General features: G+C 43.0%; 1 protein-coding gene across 10 annotated transcripts in view; it reads right to left on the bottom strand.

The window, feature by feature from the left end:
• arap3 (ArfGAP with RhoGAP domain, ankyrin repeat and PH domain 3) overlaps positions 1-24,737 on the bottom strand; it is a 613,394-nt gene that overhangs the window by 99,458 nt on the left and 489,199 nt on the right. For all 10 annotated transcript variants that reach the window (XM_068044105.1, XM_068044114.1, XM_068044106.1 and 7 more), the window contains 5 exons: positions 14,464-14,566; positions 13,339-13,537; positions 11,592-11,655; positions 9,838-10,001; positions 4,371-4,583 (listed from right to left, as the gene is read on the bottom strand). In XM_068044105.1, the coding sequence (XP_067900206.1) occupies positions 4,371-4,583; positions 9,838-10,001; positions 11,592-11,655; positions 13,339-13,537; positions 14,464-14,566 (743 nt within the window). The remainder of the gene's footprint in view (positions 1-4,370; positions 4,584-9,837; positions 10,002-11,591; positions 11,656-13,338; positions 13,538-14,463; positions 14,567-24,737) is intronic.

Here is a 24,737-nt window from a genome sequence, read left to right as displayed (position 1 = left end):
CTTCTCCTCTCTAAGGAAAACAGTCCCAACTTTTCTAATCCATGCACGTAACTGAAATTCCTCATCCCTGGAACCATTTTCGTGAATCTTTTCTGCACTCTCTCTAATGCCTTCACATCTTTCCTGAAGTGTGGCGCCCAGAACTGGACGCAATACTCCAGTTGAGGACGAACCTGTGTTCTACACAAGTTTTACATAACTTTCTTGCTTTTGTACTCTATGCCCTATTAATGAAGCTGAGGATACTGCATGCTCTATTAACTGCACTCTCAACCTGTCCTGCCACTTTCAATGATTTATGCACATATATACCCAGGTCCATCTGCTCCTGCACCCCCTTTAGAATTGCACCCTTTATTTTATATTGTCTCTCTGCATTCTTCCTACCGAAATGAATCACTTCACATCTGTCTGCATTAAATATCATCTGCCATTCTCTGCCCATTCCACCAACCTGCCTATGCCCTTTTGGAGTTCTACACTATCCTCCTCACAGTTCACAATTTTTCCATGTTTTGTATCATCCACAAATGTTGAAATTGTGCCCTGTACACCAAGGTATAGGTCATTAATATATATCAGGAAGAGCAAGGGTCCCAACACTGACCCCTGGGGAACTCCACTACAAACCTTCCTCCAGTCTGAAAGACATCCATTAACCTGTTTCTGTTTCCTGTCACTCAGCCAATTTCATATCCATGTTGCTACTGTCCCTTTTATTCCATGAGCTAGAACTTTGCTTACAAGTCTCTTGCGCAGCCCTATATCAAATGCATTTTGGAAGTCCATGTACACCACATCAACAGCATTACCTTGATCAATCTTCTCTGTTAGCTCATCAAAAAACTCCAGCAAGTTAGTTAAACATGATTTGCCCTTCACAAATCCATTCTGGCTTTCCCTAATTATCCTCATTTGTCCAAGTGACTGTTCATTTTGTCTTGAATTATCGTTTCTAAAAGATTCCCCACCACCAAGGTTATAATGACTGGCCTGCAGTTACTGGGCTTATCTTGATACCCTTTTTTGAACAAGGGTGTAACATTTGCAATTTTCCATTCTTCTGACACCACCCCTGAATGTAAGGAAGACTGGAAAATTATGGCCAGTGCCTCTGCAATTTCCACTCTCACTTCACTCAGTACCGTTGGATGCATCTCATCTGGTTCACATGCCTTATCCACTTTATCTTCCCCTTATCAATTTAGAATCCTTCAAGTGTTGAATTACCTCCTCTTTCACCATGACCTGGCACAGTGCCTGGAAGTCTGTTGAACTTTATTTCCCTGGCCTTTCTCTCCCTCTTTTTTGAATAGCTGTGTTACATTTGTTACCTTCCAATCTAATGCAGCTGTTCCAGGACCTAAGAAATTTTGGAAGATCACAACCAGTGCATGCACTATCTGTTCAACCACCTCTTTTAGAACCCGAGGATGTAGGCCATCAGGTCCTGGAGATTTTTTGGCTTTCAGTCCCATTAACTTACAAACATACGAATTAGGAGCAGGAGTGGCCTCTCGGCCCTTCGAGCCTGCGCCACCATTTAATAAGATCATGGCTGATCTGATTGTAACCTTGACTCCACATTCACACCTACCCCCAATAACCTTTCACCGCTTGCTTATCAAGAATTTATCTACCTCTGCCTTAAAAATACTCAAAGACTCTGCTTCCACTGCCTTTCGAGGAAGAGAGTTGCAAAGACTCACGAACCTCTGAGAGAAAACATTTCTCCGCATCTCTGTCTTAAATGGGCGACCCCCTTATTTTTAAATCGTCACCCCTAGTTCTAGATTCTCCCACAGGAGGCAACATCCTTTCCACATCCACCCTGTCAAGACCCCTCAAGATCTTTTTTGTTTCAATCAAGTCGCCTCTTACTCTTCTAAACTCCAGTGGATACAAGCCTAGCCTGTCCAAACTTTCCTCATAAGACAACCCACCCTTTCCAGGTATTAGTCCAGTAAATCTTCTCTGAACTGCTTCCAATGCATTTACATCCTTCCTTAAATAAGGCGACTAATACAGTACAGAGCACCTCAGTTGTGGTCTCACCAATGCCCTGTATAACTGAAGCATAACCTCTTTTTTTTGATTCAGTTCCCCTCATAATAAATGATAACATTCTATTAGCTTTCCTAATTACTCGCTGTACCTGCATATTAACCTTTTGTGATTCATGCACTAGGACACCCAGATCCCTCTGCATCCCAGAGCTCTGCAATCTCTCACCATTTACATAATATGCTTATTTTTTATTCTTCCTGCCAAAATAGACAGTTTCACATTTTCCCACATTATACTCCATTTGTCAGATCTTTGCCCACTCACTTAACCTATCTATATCCCTTTGGAGTCTCCTTATGTCCTCTTCACAACTTACTTCCGACATATATTTGTGTTAGCAGCAAAGTTAGCAACCATACCTTTGGTCCCTTCATCCAAGTCATTTATATTGTCATGGTCCTGTAGTTTTTTTTTCCGGGAATATGCGGTTTGCCTTTAAGGCTTGCAAAGAATCAGTATTGTTTTAAGAACCAGCATGCCTCAGGAGTTATAGGAAGGTGCATTTTCATTGCCTTAGAAACAGCCATTTGGAGACTGGGGGCGTGTCTCATGCAATACATTTGTTACAATTCAGTTTTGAACTGGCTGTTAGTTGAAGCCAGTTTGTTCTAACAGAACACACAGAAACTGAGACAGCTGTGATGGCACCTGGAAAAAGAGCTCTCAACCATTTAAACTGAAGGAAGAAGATTTTAGTCTGTTTATTATTATCTCTCAAAATTCTAAGAAAAAGTCAAGCCAAAACAGAGATCTTTGGTAATTTAAATTGAAGAAAGGGAAGTTAGACTGTGACAATCTTGTATCCGTCAAAAACTCTAAAGTCAGCTTTATTCCATTGAAAGTATTTGCAAGTCGTTAATTGTTGAAATTCGCTGGAGAAGGAAGGCAACATTCTTTGAGGACTTAGAGCAACATTCTGTGAGGACTTCAAGCAACACTAGACTGTAAATTTGCAAGGACTCTATTTTTTTCTATTTTAAATGTCATTTATATCTTCATTGTGTTTAAGAATTTAGTTCTTCTAATTAAAGAGTTAATTTGTTGATTTAAAGACACCCGGTTTGGTTAGCCTCATTCGGGTGTTAATAGATGGTACTATTTGGCTGGGTCTTTCTTTAATTTGGGAAGTTTTAAATGATATGTTAGCCGATCTTGTGGAGTGACGGGATTGAATTAACAGTGCTTTGGTCCCACCACAATCAGAATCGTATATTTTGATTGGGGGCTTTGACAGGACCGGTCGGTCGTAACAATATAAATTGTAAAAAGTTGAGACCCGGCGCTGATCCCTGTGGTACATGACACATTACATTTTGCCAACCAGAAAATGACACATTTATGCATATTCTCTGTTTCCTGTTAGCTAGCGAATCTTCTATCCATGCCAATATGTTACCTGCTACACCATGAGCTTTTATTTTCCACAATAACCTTTGATGAGGCAACTCACCAAATGTCTTCTGGAAAACTAAGTGCAGTACAACCACTGCTTAATCCACAGCACTTCTTCAAAGAATTCCAATAAATTGGTTAAACATGATTTCCCTTTCGCAAAACCATGGTGACTCTGCCTGATTACCTTGAATTTTTTTAAGTGCCCTACTATAACATCTTTAATAATAGATTCCAATATTTTCCCTATGACAGACATTAAGGTAACTGGCCTGTAGTTTCCTGCTTTCTGTCTCCCGCCCTTTTTGAATAAGGGAGTTACATTCACTGTTTCCCAATCTAATGGAACCTTCCTCGAATCTAGGGAATTTTGGAAAAGTAAAACCAACGTATCAACTATCTCACTAGCCACTTCTTTTAAGACCCTCAGATGAAGTCCATCAGGACCTGATGACTTGTCAGCCTGCAGCTCCAACAATTTGCTCAGTAGCAGCTCACCACCATGTTCTCAAGGGACAATTAGGGGTGCGCAATAAATGCTGGCCTTGCCAGCCACGCCCATATCCCTAGAACAAATGAAAAACATTTCTAAAGCAAAAACTTGGATTTGAGGTTGGCGTAAATGCAACTTTTATTTTTGCCTGGATGAGCACTCAAATTTTGGAGTGCAGTCTATATGCATTTCCATATGATAAACATGTCAGAACTCATTCACAAAAAAGTGCAAATGTGAGAGGCAGAATACAGGTAGGAGAACACCACTGTCAGCAGAAACTAGCACCACTTGGTAATGAGCAATAATAACTATCCTGTTAACTATGAGCTTACATCAAACAGGCTGATCAATTAACAGAAAAGGAATGTACTTAGCAAATAATTTGAATCACATACTGCACCAAGTGCCAGCTCACCTGCAGCTTCTTTCCACTGTGGGTGGAGTTCCATCATAAAAACTGGGTCATCAACTTCTCTAAAAAATCTCTTGAGAACATCGGTGACATCCTCGATGAAGTGCTCCCCTGTCCGCAGCTTCACGTTCCTCGCGTCTTTTCGAAACTCGTCCATCAGGAGTTTGATGCGTGACTTGGCTCCATTCTTCCTGTAAATCCCCTCATGCCGCAGCCCTGTGAGAAACAGCAGAGTTACACTGCTCTTCACTGGTCAGTGACACTTTCCACATGTGCCACAGTCTATAATTTGTGGAAATCCACTCTCTGCAGTCAATGTGCAAACACAACCAGAATATTGCATCCAGTTCTGGTCATCACACTTTAGGAAGGATGTGAGGGTCCTTGAGAGGGTGCAGAGTAGATTTCCCAGAATTGCTCCAGGAATGGGGGATTTTGGCTACATGATTACGTTGGAGAAGCTGAGGTTGTTCTCCTTGGAGTGAAGGAGATTGATGGGAGATTTGATAGAGGTGTACAAGATTCTGACAGATTGGATAGGGTAGTCAAAGAAAAGCTGTTCCCATTAGCTGATGGTACAAGAACTAGGTTTAGAGCAAGACATGCACGGGGATGTGAAGAAGAACTTTTTTATGCAGTGAGTGATAATGATCTGGAACTCACTGCCCATGAGGGTGTTGGAAGCTGAGACAATGAATGCTTTTAAATGTAAATTGGATGGGCATGAGGGAAATAAATGTGCACGGCTGTGAGGATAAAGTGGGGGAATGGGACTGACTGAATTGTTCTACAAAGAGCTGGCATGGACCTGATGGGCTGAACTGTCTCCTTCTGTGTCTTAATGGCTCTATGAGATCAAGCAGAAGAATTGACTCTGTGACATGAGCACTATTTGATTCTGGTTCAATTCCTAATTCCAAGGGGAGGCACATCATTCTCGACTTTTTGTTTCTAATTCATTTAGCAGTGCTGGGCAAAAGATCAGGTACAATCCTCCTTTTGTGACACAGGCCACTTTAGAAAGAATGCAACACCCTCTTTTCCACTCAGCATGGGCCGAATCATCTCCTCTGTGCCATAATGACTTTATGACGGAGACTTTAGAACTTGGGCTCTATGGATATGAAAGGATTCTACGTGGAGACAACAGCAAAGTTAAAAAGATCAAACATGGATGTCATACAACTCCAGCACTGGTTCTACACAGACCACACCACTGGAAATAGAATGTATCCTGTTCTGTCCTTTTTAGGTGCAAAATGGATGGCCTCACATTTTCCTACACTGAAATCCATTTGCCAAAGTTTTGTCCATTCACTTATTTGACTAATATTTCTTTGCAATTTTACGCTTCCACCTACATTGCTTACAATGCCGCCTATCTTTGTGTCATCAACAAATTTGGACCTATGGCTTTTTATCCCATCATCTAAGTCATTAATAAATATGGTGAATTATTGACGCCCCAACACAGATCCTTGCAGGACATCACTAATCACATCCTGCTAATTAGAGCACCTTCCCATTATTCCTACTACCTGTCTCCTTCCACTCAGCCAATTTCTTCCTAACCAGATCAATAATTTGCCTTTAATTCTAGTTGCATCAACTTTAGCTAACAATCTGCTATGAGGGATTTTACCAAATGTCTTCTGGAAGTCCATATAAATAACATCCATAGACATTCTCCTGCTCACTACTTTAGTCACCTCTTGAAAACAATTCAATTAGTTTTGTCATGCATGACCTACCCTTCACAAATCCATGCTGGCGCTCTCTAATCAGCTAATAATTTTCAAGGTGTTCAGTCACCCTATCCTTAATTACAGACTCTAGTAATTTCCCAACAATAGAAGTTAGGCTAACTGGTCGATAATTCCCTGATTTCCCTCTGTCACCTTTCTTAAATAGCAATGTGACACGCACAATTTTCTAATCTAAAGGAGTGTTTACCGAGTTGACAGAACTGAGCACTCAGTTTACTAACTGCATGAATGATCAGACAAAAGTGTTATCCATTGCAAAGCCATTGTAAATAAGCAACTAAACCTCTCTCTTTTCTTTAAAAAGTCATTTTCAAAAATGTCACTTTGCCTCAGTTGGTTGTCCAGGCTGCAGCTTGTAAGGCTATAGGTTGAAGGCCAGTGCAGTACTAGGCTGACATTCCATTGCTGTAGTGATTTGGCAATACTGTTCTCCAGCTGAAATATGAAACTCTGTTGCTGTCAGCCATTTTTAAAATGATCTTAGGCAACATTCTACCATCAAAAGCGTTCTTTTAAGTGGCTGATGTTGACTACATATTAGTTACACTGCAAAGGTGAACTTCTGCAGGGGTTATCTCCCATGTCTGCCATAAACTTCACAGGATGAACAGCGGAAATTCCAGAAAAATGATGTGAAGACTGTTGAGGCCATTTTTCCAGATGTTTTTTCCACCAAAATAAAGAAAGGCGTGCATTTATATAGCAACTTTCATGGCCTCAGGACATCCCAAAGATTAGGATGTAGAATCAGTTTAGGTGGGGATGAGGAATATTGTGGGAAAGAAGTCACTAGTGGGAGTGGTCTACAGGCCCCCTAACAGTAACCACAATGTAGGGTGAAGTATACAAGAAGAAATATTGGGTGCTTGTGATAAAGGGACGGCATTTTAATCTACATATAAACTGGAAAAATCAGATTGGCAATAGTAGCCTGGATGAAGAGTTGCTTTCAAGATAGTTTCTTAGAGCTGCATGTTCTGGAACCAACCAGAGAGCATGTTATATTAGACTTGGTATTGTGTAATGTGACAGGATTAATTAATGACCTCAGAGTAAAGGCACCTCTAGGTATCAGCAATCACAATATGATTGAATTTTACAAGCAGTTTGAAAGCGAGAAGAGTGGGTCTAAGACAAGTGTTTTAAACTTAAATAAGGGCAACTATGTGGGCATGAAAGCTGAGCTAGCTGAAGTGAACTGTGTTACTAGGCTAGGAGATAGATCGATAGAGAAGCAGTGGCAGACATTTAAGGGGATATTTCAAAATATGCAGAATAAGTATATTTCTACTATAAAGAAAAATTCTAAGGGGAGGACCCACCATTCGTGGTTAAGGAAAGCATCAAGCTTAAGGAAAAAGCATATAATTGCACAAAAATGAGTGGCAAGTCAGATGACTATCAGAATATAAAGAATGGCAGAGAATGACTAAAACGTTAATCAGGAGAAAATAATTAGACTAAGTCAGGAAACTAGCTAGAGATGTAAAAACGGATAGCAAGAATTTCTACAGGTATTTAAAAAGGAAAAGAGTAGAGAGTGAGAATGGGGAGATGAAATGAACAAATATTTTGCTTCTGTCTTCACTATAGAGGATAATGAAAATATTCCAGTAATAGCTGTAAATCAGGAGGTGGAAGGAAGAGAGGAACTTTGTGAAATTATAATCACCAGGGAAGCGGTACTGAGCAAATTGTTGGAACTGCGGGCTGACAAGTCCCCGGGTCCTGATGGACTTCATCCTAGGGTCTTAAAAGAGGTGGCTAATGAGTTAGAAGATGCATTTGTGTTAATTTTTCAAAATTTGCTAGATTCTGGAAAGGTTCCATCAGACTGGAAAATAGCAAATATAACCCCTCTATTCAAGAATGGAGAGAGGCAGAAAACAGGTAACTGTAGGCCAGTTAGGTTGGCATCTGTCGTGGGGAAGGTGTTAGAATTGATCATTAAGGAGGTTATAGCTGGGCACTTAGAAAAACTCAAGGTAATTGGGAATAGTCAGCATGGTTTTGTGAAAGGAAAATCATGTTTAACCAATTTATTGGAGTTCTTTGAAGGAGTAACATGCGCTGTGGATAAAGGGGAGCCCTGTGACGTACTGTACTTGGATTTCCAGAAAGCATTTGACAAGGTACCACATAAAGCACTATTATGCAAAGTAGGCGCTCATGGTGTAGGGGGTAACATATTAGCATGGATAGAAGATTGGCTGGCTGGCAGAAAACAGAGAGTATGCAGAAATGGGTCCTTTTTCTGATTGGCAGGATGTGACGAGTGGAGTCCTGCAGGTGTCTGTGCTGGGGCCTCAACCTTTTACAATTTATATCAATGACTTAGATGAGGGGAGCGATGGCATGGCAGCTAAATTTGCAGATGACACAAAGATAGGTAGGAAAGTATGTTGTTAAGACTGCATAAGAAGGTTGCAGAGTGATATAGATAGAGTGAGTGAGTGGGCAAAAATCTGGCAGATGGAGTATAATGTGGGAAAATGTGAAGTTGTTCACTTTGGCAGGAAGAATAAAAAAGCAGAGTATTACTTAAATGGAGAATGACAGCAGAATTCCGAGGTGCAGAGGGATCTAGGTGTTCTAGTGCAAGAGTCACAAAAGGTTAGTATGCAGGTACAGCAAGTAATAAAGAAAGCTAATGGAATGTTATTCTTTATTACGAGTGGAATTCAAAATAAAAGTAAGGATGTTATGCTTCAGTTATACAGGGCATTGGTGAGACTACATCTTGAATACTGTGTGCAGTTTGGTCTCCTTATTTAAGGAAGGATGTAAATGCATTGGAGGCGGTTCAGAGGAGGTTTACTAGATTGATACCTGGAATGAGCGGGTTATCTTATGAGGAAAGGGTGGACAGACTGGGCTTGTTTTCACTGGAGTTCAAAAGAGTGAGGGGAGACTTGACTGAAGCTTGTAAGATGTTGAACGGTCTTGACAAGGTGGATGTGGAAAGGATGTTTCCTCTTGTGGGTGAGTCCAGAACGAGGGAGCACTGTTTTAAAATTAGGGGTTGCCCTTTTAGGACGGAAATAAGGAGAAAGTTTATTCTCTCAGTGTGTTGTGAGACTTTGGAATTCTCTGCCTCAGAAGGTGGTGGAGGCGGGGTCACTGAATATTTTTAAGGCGGAGGTAGATAGATTCTTGTTAGGCAAGGGAATCAAAGGTTATCAGGGGTAGATGGGAGTGTGTAATTCGAAACACAAACAGATCAGCCATGCTCTTATTGACTAGCGGAGCAGGCTTGAGGGGCCGAATGGCCTACTTCTGCTCCTAATTCATATGTTCATATGTTTGTATGCCTCAGAAATGTTGCCATGAAACTATCATTGATTGTCAGGAAAAACCCATCTGTTTCACTAAATGTCCTTTCTCTGCTGTCCTTACCTGGTCTGGCCTACATGTGACTCCAGACCCACAGCAATGTGGTTTACTCTTAACTGCCCTTTGAAATGGCCTAGCAAGCCACCCAGTTCAAGGGTAATTAGGGATGGGCAACAAATTCTGTCCTTGCCAGTGATACCCACATCCCGTGAAAGAATTAGAAAAAATAGCAGCCTTCAGTTTAGTGCCTCCTTCACCAGTCTGGGCCACGGGTTGGTACTGCTTTTGCCTCCTGTACACAAATGTGGCAAATTTTGAAATGAGTGTTCAAACTCTGTCCCCAGTGCCCTTGTGCGCTGGCATTCACTCACCATACTGGGTGATGAATGCGATGCAGCTGTCGACGATAATGGGGATATCATTTCTGCTGAGCTGTTGATCACACAGGGAATTCCCTCGGCTGCCCGCTGCACTGTGAATATCACTGCACCACACCGAATAATCCAAGCGTGTCACTCCTTGAAGATACAATGTTCTACAAACACACAGCAGGAGAGAGGGTTAACCTCCAAAGAGCAAATCCAATATTAATATTCCTCCGGCTCTTTATTTTCCAAAGCTGAATTTGAAGGAAATGGGAAATATTCCTCACCAGTATGCGATGGGACAAGCCTTCCCAAACAATCAAGAAAAGCCTGGGAGGTTTCGGGGAAAGAAGGCTTTGGTCACACAATCACACAGTTACCCTGAAAGTAGATGCCTCAAACCAACAGCTTTCCATTTGTGTTTTAGTGTTTTACTACATAGGAAATGGAGGCCTTAGTTGTGTAGAGCCACTCCCAATCATCTACTATCAACGCATCATAGGATCTGTGGAAATCCTGGGGAAACAGCATTTACCCGGACTGCAAGAGGTGCTCTTGATTTGCTATCTCTACTGCCAAGGTGAATTTATATCCCATAGTACCAGAGGGTGCCCTATATCAATTGAAACAAATACAAGGAATAAAAACATCTTGCTACAATTGTACAGGGTTTTGGTGAGACCACATCTGGAATACTGTGTGCTATTTTGCTCTCCACATTTAAGAAAGGATATACTTGCATTGGAGGTACAGCAGAAGTTCACTAAATTGGTCCTTGGGATGAGAAGGTTGTCCTATGATGAGAGGTTGAGTAAACTGGGTCTATATTTTCTGGAGTTTAGAAGAATGAGAGATGATCTCATCGAAACATACAAGATTCTGAAGGGGCTGGATAGGGTTGACGCTGAGTGACTGTTTCCACAGGTTGAGAAATCTAAAGCACAGGGACACAGTCTCAGGATAAGGGGATGATCATTTAGGACTGAGATGAGGAGAAATTTCTTCACTCAAAGGGTTTGAATCTTTGGAATTCTCTACCCCAGAGGGTTCAGAATCACAGAATCGTTACAATGCAGAAGGAGGCCATTCGGCCCATCGTATCTGCACCAGCTCTCCGAAAGAGCGATTCCCTCAGTTCCATTCCCCTGCCTTCTCCCCATAACCCTGCACATTCTTCCTTTTCATATAACTGTCTAATTCCCTTTTGAATGCTTCAATTGAACCTGCCTCCACCACGTTCTCAGGCAGCACATTCCAGACCTTAACCACCCGCTGTGTTTTTCCTCATGTCACTTTTGCTTCTCTTACCAAATACTTTAAATCTGTGCCCTCTCGTTCTCGATCCTTTCACTTTATCTACTCTGTCCAGATCCCTCAAGATTTTGGTTGTAGATGCTCCATCGTTGAATATATTTAAGACTGGGATCGACAGATTTTTGGTCTCAGGGAATCAAGTGATATGGGGAGTGGGCAGGAAAGTGGAGTTGAAGCTTAAGATCAGCCATGATCGTTTTGAATGGCAGAGCAGGCTCGATGGGCCGAATGGTCTACTCCTGCTCCACTCCTGCTCCAATTTCCTGTGTTCTTGTGTTCAAATGGTCAAAATCCTGGAAAGCAGAAAAATCTGGCAAGATGCACAGTGTACTTGGAGGATTGTGGAAAATACAGTTATCTACAAGGCGTATGTGAATGTCAAATGATGCTTTGTTAAATTGTTTTTGAGTTTTAAATTTGCCAGTGTGTTGATTGACATGTCTTACCTTTCCTTATCAACCAATCGTAACACTTCCTTCTTCTCATTGTTTTCATTCAGAATGGTGAAAGCTGTCAGCGAACAATGTACAACAGAGAAAGTAGACAGTAAAATCTCTCTAACATGGAGCAACCTTCAATGAATAAGTCAAACAGGTATTAACATGGGAGCTTTCAATCACCCCTCCTTGTTACAAATGTCAGACTGGCACTGGGTATGTTCTGCACTGCTGCCTAAGACAAATTCAAATATTCACATGTACAGGTTTCTGAAAATAAGCCCTTTCTCCTCTCCACTCTCGCCATCTCCCACATTCAGAGATGTGACATGTAAAAACTGAAGAAGTCAAAAAAGTCATGATTTTCAGAGCCTTTGGGAGCTGAATATATACACACAGGTGGACTTACTGCAATGGAGTGGGAGAACATATATTTATTTATTTATTTTATTTTATTTAGAGATACAGCACTGAAACAGGCCCTTCGGCCCACCGAGTCTGTGCCGACCATCAACCACCCATTTATACTAATCCTACATTAATTCCATATTCCTACCACATCCCCACCTGTCCCTATATTTCCCTACCACCTACCTATACTAGGGGCAATTTATAATGGCCAATTAACCTATCAACCTGCAAGTCTTTGGCATGTGGGAGGAAACCAGAGCACCCGGAGGAAACCCACGCAGACACAGGGAGAACTTGCAAACTCCACACAGGCAGTACCCAGAATTGAACCCGGGGTCGCTGGAGCTGTGAGGCTGCAGTGCTAATCACTGCACCACATCCCTGGTAATTGTAATTTTCTTGAGTTCCTCCCTCCCTTCCATTTCTGTGAAGTTACTTTTGTATCATCTATAGTGAAGACAGATGCAAAATACCCGTTCAATTCATATGACATCTCCTTAGTTTCCCTTATTAATTCCCCAGACTCACTTTCTCGGTCCAACGCTCACTTCGTTAACTTTTTTCTTTTTTAAATAGCTATAGAAACTCTTACAATCTGTTTTTATATTTCTATCTATCCTTCTCTTGTACTCTAATTTTTCTCTCCTTATCAATCTTTAGTCATTCTTTCTTTTTTTTTATATTCTGTCCAATCTTCTGACCTGTCTCCCATCTTTGCGTAATTATATGCTTTTTCTTTAAGTTTGATACTATCTTTAACTTTCATAGTTAACCACGGATGATGGGTCCTCCCATTTGAATGTTTCTTTCTCATTGGGATGTATCTATTCTGGGTATTCTGACATATCCCCTTAAATATCTGCCACTGCATCTCTACTGACCTATTCCTTCACTTAATTTGCCAGTCCATAATTTGTCCCCTCCACCTTTTCCTAGCTTCCTGTCCTTCTTAAATGTCATGTATCCATCAATATTCAGGTCCTAATCTATGTCGTCCTGCAGCCATGTCTCTGTAATGGCTATCAGATCGTACTTATTTATTTCTATTTGTGCTATCTGTTTATCTGTTTTGTCTTGAATGCTATGTGCAGTCAGATACAGAGCCTTTAGTTTTGTCCTTTTATTATTTTTGTAACGTCTGGCCTTGACTGCTGATTTACTCTTAGATTTGTACTCTCTATCCCTTCCTGTTACGGTCTGTTTATCATTTTCCATATTAATACCTTTCTCTCTTGCCTTCTCTCTACTCTTTGTTTTACTACATTGTTTGTCTCCACTACTTAGTTTAAAACACAAGACATACTTCCAATCCAGATATTGGAGTCTTGGTGTTAATGCTACTCACTCAGTTCCTGGAGCCTCTTTAGGTGTACATTCTCCTCCACCAATCCCCCCTCTTCAGAGCAGAATATGAGATTGGATTTTTGAAGCATGAACCAGCCCTCCCGCCATTGCTCGGGATTCCGCATGGATTTATAACGCAGTTTTCCAATCCGATCAAACTGGCGATTCAGCAGGTTGTCGAGACTGGCACCAGTGAAGGCCTAAATCAGAGGAGACACCATCAATTTAAATAACCATTTCCTTAACCTGTCAGTATATTTCTGTGGAAGCTTTGCAGAGACTTAACAAAGGGAAAGAAAATGATTCTACTAGCATTGTGCCAGGAAATAACATCACATAGCAGCATCAACTGATTGCTTTGGGATTCAAAACTAAAGTTCTGACAATAAATAAAATGTGCTAGAAATATTATATAGTCAACATTTGTAAAGAAACACCATAGATTAGATGGGGTTTTTGGTGGATCCATTCAGAGAGGCTGAATGGTCTCAGCCATAAAAATCATGCAATTTTGTGAACAATGCTTTCAGTTGGCATTTCTTGAGAATTGGGGAAGGAAGTTTGATAAGCTTATGTATAAGACTGACCAAAGCACAGAGGGGAGAGTAAAAGAAAAAGGTCACATATTTGTAATGCTGGTACAAAGAGGCCCCGTACACTGATTTAATAGTAATGGATGAAAAAAAACTGAAGGAGGAACAAAGTGGTGTATAATTTTTTAAGGGTCATGGGCAGCAAAAGGGACGAGAAAGACAAAAGATGAAAACAGCTCCAAAATACCATTGAGAAAAGTGGAAAGAGACTAGAAGAAACTGCCAGATAAAATAGTGCTTGGATATGGGTGATACTAGTAAGTCTCCATTTACTGGCCACCACTAGTTGCCCTGAGGACACTTTAGGAGTCAACTATATAGTATGGGATTGGAGCCATGTATAGACCAGGACAGGTAGAGGTGACAGGCTCGCTTCCTGGTAGGACATTAGTGAAGCAGTTAGGGTTTTCATCGAAATCTAGTGTTTTTTATTGTTATTTTGCTGTGCTGGCTTTGGGCGTAGGGAAGGGCTGTGGGAAAATGGTAGAGGGATGACATTTGCTTACATGAACACATTTATGAGCATGGGATACCTTTGCTATAGAGCGTGTCCACATCTGCAGGGTTTCAGGGTTGTCTGTGCCAAACTGGAAGAGCTTTTCTGAAGACAGAAAAATTTCAAATGTGTACCGAAACCTAAGGTAGACAGAAAAGAAAACTTGCTGAGTAGACACCCTAGAACCAACTTCTCAAGCTATTGAAGGCTGAATTATGACCTGGTGTAGACTCAGTCAATGAAGTACTGGTAAGGAGTAACCAAGAGCTAGAAAATACACTAAGATAATGGCTGGTGAAAATTTACATGTTTAAATGAAGTCATTTTTCCTGGAATTAGAGCAGGACTAGCCCATTTATTTCAATGGTTAACATCTCTGCTCATGGACATAGACAAGGGTGGATGTTCAAATGCAGCCTGAAATTTCTATTCTTTTTATATATTGAGTGCTCCTTCTTTTGAAAGTAAGCGCCTTGGATCAGTTGATTGAACACAGAAAAAATGGATGTTATTCCAAATCTGATTAGTGCAGTAATTTGACCAGTGAGAATTAATTTTTTGCTGGACTGGCCACCCCTGCTAAACCTACACCCCCTGCCCTACAGTCCGTTTCTCACCCCCATTGCCAGGGCCCAGCTGATTATTCCTGGTGAGGCCCGAGCCCCACTTACTTTCCTGAAGGGTGATGCCCATCATCCTCTTCTTGCTAGGTGCAGTCCCAGCAATGGCCATTGCTCCAAGTAGTGCTGCTGAGACTGAGGAGCTACTAACCCTCTGGTTGACTGGCAGCTCCTGGAGGCGGCACTTACTGCCTCAGAGGGGCGGAAGGCCCAATCAAGGCCAATTAAGGGCCTGGGGCACGCAAAATAGCTGCATGACTTCAAGGCCTGGCAGAGACGGGCGCTCCCATGACCTTTTAGTCAGTGGGCGGGGCCACCGCCTGAATGCAAATTTCCTACCATAGAATCATAACAGCACAGAAGGAGACCATTTGGCCCATCGAGCCCATGGCAGTTCTTTGCAGAACAATCCAATCAGTACCATTCTCCTGCTCTATCCCTGTAGCCCTATAAGTTTATTTCCCTCAAGCACCTATCTAATTTCCTTTTGAAATCATTCATTGTCTCCATTTCAACCACCCTGTAGGCAGAAAGCTCTAGGTCATTACCACACTCCTCACATCCCCCTGCATCTTTTGCCTAAAACCTTAATTCCTAGTCCTTGTACCATCAGCTAATGCAAACAGCTTTTCTTTGTCTGCCCCATCCAAACCTTGAAATTTTACTCTGTATTCCATTATCTAAGTCATAATCTAGTACACCTCTATCAAATCTCCCCTTAATCTCAAGTGCTCCAAGGAGAACAACCCCAAATTCTCCAACCTAACCTTGTAGTTAAAATTCTCCATCCCTGGAACCATTCTGGCAAATCTCCTCTGCAGCCTCTCAAGGACCCTCACATTCTTCCTGCAGTTTGGTGACCAGAACTGGATGCAATACTCTAGTTGGGGCCTAACCAGAGCTTTATAAAGGTTCAGTGTGCCATCCCTGCTTTTGTATTCAATGCCTCTATTCATGAAGCCCAAGATCCCATATGCTTTGCTGCCTACTCTCTCAATATGTCTTGCCATCTTTAATGATCTATGCACATGAACCCCCAGATCTCTTTCCCTGTACATTCTTTAGAACTGTACTATTTAGTTTGTAGTGCCTCTCCCTATCCCTTCTGCCAAAATGCATCACCTCACATTTCTCTGTATTAAATTCTATCGGTGACTTGTCTGCCCATTTGGCTAGCTTATCTATGTCCTGTTGCAGTTGATTGGCATCATCCTCACTGTCTGCCACACCTTCAAGTTTGGTATCATTGGCAAATTTAGAAATTTTACTCTGTATTCCATTATCTAAGTCATTTATGTATATCAAAGAAGTAGTGGACCTAGCACTGAACCTTGGGGAACACCACTGTCTACCATCCTCCAGTCTGAAAAACAATCATTTACCACGACTCGTTGTTTTCTATCCTTAAGCCAATTTTTTATCCAAGTTGACACTGATCCTCCTATTCTATGAGCCTCAATTTTGGTAACCAGCCTTTTATGCGGTACCTTGTCAAAGGCTTTCTTAAAATCCATATAGACAATATCTACTGCTTTCCCTTTATCAACCTTCTCTGTTACTTCATCCGAAAAATGAATTAGATTAGATTGGGATACAGATTGAAGGTTTTTGAGAAAGACGCAGAGGGAATATGAGGAAGAATGTTTTCGCAGCGGGTGGTAATGACCTGGAACTTGCTGCCCACAAGGGGGTGGACGCGAAGACAATCAATGACTTCAAGAGGAAGCTGAATGGCCACTTGAGGGAAATAGACTTGCAGGGCTGTTAAACTCCAGAAAGCTTGTTGTGGAAGCTCAGTTTCACATTTATTGCACAGAGTAAAAGGGTTACAAACATCTAGTTCCTCACAAAAACCCTCCACCAGTCTCAGTAAGAGTCTACTTATAAGTGCTCAAGTAAGTTCCCAGTTAACACCCTCCACCTGCATGTAATTAAACAACTGATACACAATTAACAGGGCTATGGATATCGAGTGGGGGGAGTGAAACTAACTGGATAGCTCCGTGAAGAGCTGGCATGGACTCTATGGGCCAAATGGCCTCCTTTTGTGTTGTACATGACTCTATGACTCAAGCACGATCAGTCTTTTAAAAATATGTGCTGGCTCCCATTCATCATGTCAAACCTCTTCAAGTGCTTGTTGACTTTTTCCCTGATTATTATTTCTAAATCCTTACCCACCACTGATGTTAAACTGACAGGCATGTAGTTAAGAGAAATGGCCTTACGTCCTTTTTGAATAAGGGTTTTACAATCCTCTGGCACCTTTCCCAGTCTCTAGGAAAGACTGGAAGATTATGGCAAGCCCTTCCGCTATCTTCACTCCCACCTCTTTTAGCTACTTGGGATGCAAGCCATCCGGACAAGGGGTCTTATCCAGTCTAAGCATAGCCAGCCTTTCCAGTACATCCTGCCTAGCAATTTTCACCCTATCCATTACTTCTACCATCTCTGTATCCTTAGTAAACACCTATACAAAGTACTCATTAAGTATTCTAGCCATGCCCTGCACCTATAAGCATATATCACCCTCTTTGTCCCTAATAGGCCCCACCCTGCCTCTTACCACCCACATATTATTTACATGCTGGTAGAAGATTTTTGAGTTCCTTTTTATGTTCATTGCCATTCTATTCTCATATTCTCTCTTTGTCAGTCTTATTTTCCTCTTCATTTCCCTTCTCAGCTTATTGTAACTTGCCTGAAGAATTCACCTGACATGCAACATACACCCTCTATTTTTATTTCATCACATTCTCTATCTCCTTGGTCATCCAAGGAGCCCTGTTATTGGTTCCCCTACCTTTAACCCTTGTTGGAATGTACCAAGCCTGGATATGAAACATCTCCTCCTGAAAGATCACCCATTGCCCTGTTACAGTTTTTCCTGTCAATCTTTGGTTTGTTTTAGCCTGGCTAGATCCCCTCTCATCGCATTGAAGTTAACCCTCTTACAGTTTAGAAGTTCTACTTTAGATTATTCCTTGCTTTCTCCATTGCTAATCTAAACCTTATGATACAATGATCACTCTTACCCAAGTGTTTTCCCACAGACACTTATTCCACTGGGCCGACCTCATTTCCCAGCACTAGATCCAGACATCCATCCTAGTTGGGCCGAGAACATACTGGTCAAGGAAGTTCTCCTGAACACATTTCAAAAATTCCTCCCCCTTCTTTCCCTTTATTCCAGCATTATCCCCATCACTGCACTGAGTCCTTCTGGATGGCACAGAGTGTGAAGAAGGGAGTTTGGAAAGTGAGCTGATTTTAAGGTTTTTTTTAAAATTCATTCCTCGGATGTGGGCATCGCTGGCCAGGCCAGCATTTATTGCCCATCACTAATTGCCCTTGAGAAGCTGGTGGTGAGCTGGCTTCTTGAACTGCTGCAGTCAATATGGGGTAGGTACACCTGCAGTGCTGTTGGGAAGGGAGTTCCAGGATTTTGACCCAGCGACAGTGAAGGAACGGCGATATAGTTCCAAGTCAGGATGTGTGTGACTTGCAGGGAAACTTGCAGATGGTGGTGTTCCCAGGGAACTGCTGTCCTTGTTCTTCTAGGTGGTATAGGTCGTGGGTTGGAAGGTGCTGTCTAAGGAGCCTTGGTGCGTTGCTGCAGTACATCTTGTATATTGTACACACCGCTGTCACTGTGCGTCAGTGGTGGAGGGGGTGAATGTTTGCAGATGGGGTGCCAATCAAGTGGGTGACTTTGCCCGGGATGGTGTCGAGCTTCTTGAGTGCTATTTGGAGCTGCACCCATCCAGGCAAATGGAGAGTATTCCATCACACTGCAAAGTTAACGTTTTTGCTTCTCTCTCCACAGATTTGGCCAGACCTGCTGAGTATATCCAGCACTTTTGTTTTCATTTCAGATTTCCAGCATCTGCAGTATTTTGCTTTTACTTTAGTGTTTAGTTCACAGTCGCTTCTCTTCCAGGAATGCCTACCTTGAAGAATTTCTGCTCTTCTCTCCGACGGGATTTTCATTTGTCTCTTTTACCTTGTTCTCCTTCATTACTTTCTATTACTCTCCCGCTATTTGATAAAGTGTCGACTAAAACTCGTTTTCACAGACACATATCTCCTTCCTCAGTGACAGTCATAGAGTCAGAGAGTTGTAAAGCATAGAAACAGGCCTTTCGGCCCACCGCGTCCATGCCGACCATAATGCCTATCTATACTAATCCCACCTGCCTGCATTAATTCCATATCCCTCTCTGCCTTGCTCATTCAAGTACCTGTCCAGATGTCTCTTAAATGTTGCTACTGTTCCTGCCTCCACCACCTCCTCAGGCAGCTCATTTCAGATACACACTATTCTTTGTGTGAAAAATGTACCCCTTTGATCCCCTTTAAACCTCCTCCCTCTCACCTTAAATCTATGCCCTTTAGTTTTAGTCACCCCTACCATGGGAAACAGACTCTGGCTATCTACCCTATCTGTGCCTCTCATAATTTTATATACCTCTATCATGTCCTGTCTCAGCCTCCTTCGCTCCAGGGAAAACAGACCCAGCCTATCCAATCTCTCTTTATAACTAAAGCCCTCCAAATCAGGCAACATCCTTGTGAATCTTTTCTGCACCCTCTCTAGCTTAATCACATCTTTCCTGCAGTGCGGCGACCAGAACTGCACACCGTACTCCAAATGCGGCCTAACCAACATTATGTACAACTGTAACATGACGACCCAACTCTTGTACTCAATGCCTCGACCGATGAAGGCAAGCATGCCACACACCTTCTTCACCACCCTGTCTACCTGTGTTGCCACTTTCAGGGAACTATGTACTTGCACCCCAAGGTCTCTCTGCTCAACAACACTCCACAGGGCCCTGCCATTCACTGCCCTGGTTTAACTTCCCAAAATGCATCACTTCACACTTGTCTGCGTTAAATTCCATTTGCCACTCCCTTGCCCACTTTCCCAGTTGATCTATATCCTGTTGTAACTTTAGACAACCTTCTTCACTGTCCACTATACCACCAATTTTGGTGTCATCTGCAAACTTACTAATCATGCCCCTTACATTCACATCCAAGTCATTAATATATATGACAAACAACAGAGGGCCTAGCACTGATCCCTGCGGCACACCACTGGTCACCGGCCTCCAATCCGATAAACAACCCTCCACTACCACCCTCTGCCTCCGATCACCAAGCCAATTTTGTATCCAATTGGCTCGCTCACCCTGGATCCCATGTGTTCAAACCTTCTGGACCAGCCTACCATGCGGGACCCTGTCAAAGGCCTTGCTAAAGTCCATGTAGACAACGTCCATCACCCTGCCCTCTTCAATCCTCTTGGTCACCTCCTTGAAAAACCCAATCAAATTCGGGAGACATGATTTCCCATGCACAAAGCCATGCTGACTATCTCTAATCAGACCATGCCTTTCCAGATGCATATAAATCCTGTCTCTCAGAATCCGTTCCAATAACTTTCCCACCACTGATGTAAGGCTCAGCAGCCTGTAGTTTCCTGGTTTATCTCTACTGCCCTTCTTAAATAAAGGCACAACATTAGCTATCCTCCAGTTTTCCAGTACCTCACCCATGGCTAACGATGAAACAAAAATCTCTGCCAGTGTCCCAGCAATCTCCTCCCTTGCTTCCCATAGCATCCTTGGATACACCTGGTCAGGCCCTGGGGATTTATCCACCTTAATGCGCTTCAAAACCTCCAACACATCCTCCTTTGTAATGTTGATATGCTCCAGGATATCGGTGATCCCTCCCTTGAACTCATTAGCTTCCATGACCTTCTCCACGGTAAATCCGGATGAGAAATATTCATTTAAGACCTCGCCCATTTCCCGTGGCTCCACACATAGATTGCCACACTGATCCTTAAGGGGACCTACTCTCTCCCTAGCTACCCTTTTACTCTTAATATATTTATAGAATCTTTTAGGATTCTCCTTTATCTTATCTGACAGGGAAATCTCATGGCCCCTTTTCGCCCTCCTAATTTCCTTCTTAAGTGTAGTCCTACATCCCCTATACTCCTCGAGGGACTCGCTCAATCCCAGCTGCCTATACCTGACATATGCCTCCTTCTTTGTCCTGACCAGACCCTCAATATCCCTCGTCAACCAAGATTCCCTAAACTTGCCAGTCTTGCCCTTCCATCGAACAGGAACATTCCAGCCCTGAACTCTTCCCATCTCACTTTTAAAACCCTCCCATTTGCCAGACATCCCTTTACCTGTAAACAGCCTCTCCCATTCAACTTTTGAGAGTTCCTGTCTGATGCCATCGAAATTAGCCTTCCCCCAATTTAGGACTTCAACCTGAGGACCAGTCCTATCCTTTTCCATAACTATCTTGAAGCTAATAGAGTTATGGTCACTGGTCCCAAAGTGCTCCCCCACTGACACATCAACCACCTGCCCATCCTCATTTCCTAAGAGGAGGTCGAGTGTAGCCCCTTCTCTAGTAGGGCCATCCACATACTGCTTCAGAAAACTATCCTGGACACGCTGAACAAATTCTTCCCCATCTGATCCCTTAGCACTAAGGCAGTCCCAGTCAATATTAGGGAAGTTAAAATCACCTATTACAACCCTATAATTCCTACACCTATCCGTGATTTCCCTATATATATGTTCCTCCAATTCCCTCTGACTATTGGGGGGCCTATAGTATAATCCCATCAAGGTGATCACCCATTTCTTATTTCTAAGTTCTACCCATATGGCCTCGCTGGACATTCCCCCCGGGATATCCTCTCTAAGTACTGCCGTGATGTCCTCCCTAATCAATAGTGCAACTCCCCCTCCTCTCTTACCTCCACCTCTGTCACGCCGGAAAGATTGGTATCCCGGAACATTGAGCTGCCAGTCCTGCCCATCTCTCAACCACGTTTCTGTAATAGCAATAATATCACAATCCCATGTACTGATCCATGCTCTGAGTTCATCTGCCTTACCTGTAAGGCTTCTTTCATTAAAGTAAATACAGTTTAGCCTACCAGACCTTCCACGCTACCTGTCCTGCCCCTGCCTGGCCTGTCTACTGGACTTGCTTGCTTTAACCTCTACATTTGCCTCAACTATCTCATCTGAGAGACTACTACTTTGGGTCTCACCCCCCTGCAAGACTAGTTTAAACCCTCCCGAGTAGTGCTAGCAAACCTCCCCGCAAGGATATTGGTCCCCCTCCAGTTTAGATGCAACCCATGCTTCTGCACCAGAAGAGATCCCAATGATCCAAATAGCTGAAGCCCTCCCGCCGACACCAGCTCTTCAGCCATGCATTCATTTGCCTAATCCTCCTATTCCTGCCCTCACTAGCACGTGGCACAGGGAGATTACAACTCTAGAGGTTCTGCTTTTTAACCTTCTGCCTAACTCCCTATATTCACTTTGCAGGACCTCATCTCTTTTCCTGCCTATTTCGTTAGTACCAATATGGACCACAACCTCTGGAGGCTCACACTCCCCTTTCAGAATGTCCTGCAGCGGCTCCGAGACATCCTTGACCCTCACACTAGCGAGGCAACAGACCATCCTGGAGTCTCGTTTGCGGCCACAGAAACACCTATCTGCACCCCTTACGATAGAATCCCCTATCACTATAGCTCTTCCAACCCTTTTTCTCCCCTGCTGTGCAGCAGAGCCCTCCGTGGTGTCACAAACTCGGCTGTTGCTGCATTCCCCTGGGAGGTCATCCCCCCCAACAGTATCCAAAGCGGTATATCTGTTTGAGAGGGTGATGGCCACAGGGGACTCCTGTACTACCTGCCTGCACCTACTACTCCGTCTGGTGGTCACCCATCTCTTTTCTGCCTGTGCAGCCATTACCTGCGGGGTGACCACCTCACTAAACGTGCTAGCCACAACGTCCTCAGCATCGCGGATGCTCCACAGTGAATCCACCTGCAGCTCCAGCTCCGTAATGTGGGTAGTCAGTAGCTGCAAATGGGAACACTTCCTGCAGAGTTTGGAGCAGAATCTGTTAGAAGCATCCAGGAGGGTTTTCTAGAGCAGTATGTAAATAGTCCAACTCTGGAAGGGGCCATACTGGACCTAGTGTTGGGGAATGAGTCCAGCCAGGTGGTTGAAGTTTCAGTAGGGGACTACTTTGGGAATAGTGATCACAATTCCGTAAGTTTTAGAATACTCATGGACAAAGACGAGAGTGGTCCTAAAGGAAGAGTGCTAAATTGGGGGAAGGCCAACTATACCAAAATTCGGCAGGAGCTGGGGAATGTAGATTGGGAGCAGCTGTTTGAAGGTAAATCCACATTTGATATGTGGGAGGCTTTTAAAGAGAGGTTGATTAGCGTGCAGGAGAGACATGTTCCTGTGAAAATGAGGGATAGAAATGGCAAGATTAGGGAACCATGGATGACAGGTGAAATTGTGAGACTAGCTAAGAGGAAAAAGGAAGCATACATAAGGTCTAGGAGGCTGAAGAAAGACGAAGCTTTGAAAGAATATCGGGAATGTAGGACCAATCTGAAACGAGGAATTAAGAGGGCTAAAAGGGGTCATGAAATATCTTTAGTAAACAGGGTTAAGGAAAATCCCAAAGCCTTTTATTCATATATAAGGAGCAAGAGGGTAACTAGAGAAAGGATTGGCCCACTCAAGGACAAAGGAGGAAAGTTATGCGTGGAGTCAGAGAAAATGGGTGAGATTTTAAACGAGTACTTTGCATCGGTATTCACCGAGGGACATGACAGATGTTGAGGTTAGGGACAGATGTTTGATTACTCTAGGTCAAGTCGGCATAAGGAGGGAGGAAGTGTTGGATATTCTAAAAGGCATTAAGGTGGACAAGTCCCCAGGTCCGGATGGGATCTATCCCAGGTTACTGAGGGAAGCGAGAGAGGAAATAGCTGGGGCCTTAACAGATATCTTTGCAGCATCCTTAAACACGGGTGAGGTCCCGGAGGACTGGCGAATTGCTAATGTTGTCCCCTTGTTTAAGAAGGGTAGCAGGGATAATCCAGGTAATTATAGACCGGTGAGCCTGACGTCAGTGGTAGGGAAGCTGCTGGAGAAGATACTGAGGGATAGGATCTATTCCCATTTGGAAGAAAATGGGCTTATCAGTGATAGGCAACATGGTTTTGTGCAGGGAAGGTCATGTCTTACCAACTTAATAGAATTCTTTGAGGAAGTGACAAAGTTGATTGATGAGGGAAGGGCTGTAGATGTCATATACATGGACTTCAGTAAGGCGTTTGATAAGGTTCCCCATGGTAGGCTGATGGAGAAAGTGAAGGCGCATGGGGTCCAGGGTGTACTAGCTAGATGGATAAAGAACTGGCTGGGCAACAGGAGACAGATAGTAGTGGAAGGGAGTTTTTCAAAATGGAGACGTGTGACCAGTGGTGTTCCACAGGGATCCGTGCTGGGACCACTGTTGTTTGTGATATACATAAATGATTTGGAGGAAAGTATAGGTGGTCTGATTAGCAAGTTTGCAGACGACACTAAGATTGGTGGAGTAGCAGATAGTGAAGGGGACTGTCAGAGAATACAGCAGAATATAGATAGATTGGAGAGTTGGGCAGAGAAATGGCAGATGGAGTTCAATCAGGGCAAATGCGAGGTGATGCATTTTGGAAGATCCAATTCAAGAGTGAACTATACAGTAAATGGAAAAGTCCTGGGGAAAATTGATGTACAGAGAGATTTGGGTGTTCAGGTCCATTGTTCCCTGAAGGTGGCAA

The sequence above is a fragment of the Heterodontus francisci genome, chromosome 12, assembly GCF_036365525.1.
Source record: "Heterodontus francisci isolate sHetFra1 chromosome 12, sHetFra1.hap1, whole genome shotgun sequence".
NCBI lineage: Eukaryota > Metazoa > Chordata > Chondrichthyes > Heterodontiformes > Heterodontidae > Heterodontus > Heterodontus francisci.
The sequence above is the reverse complement of the archived record's forward strand: the minus strand, read 5'-3'. Positions and strand labels throughout refer to the sequence as shown.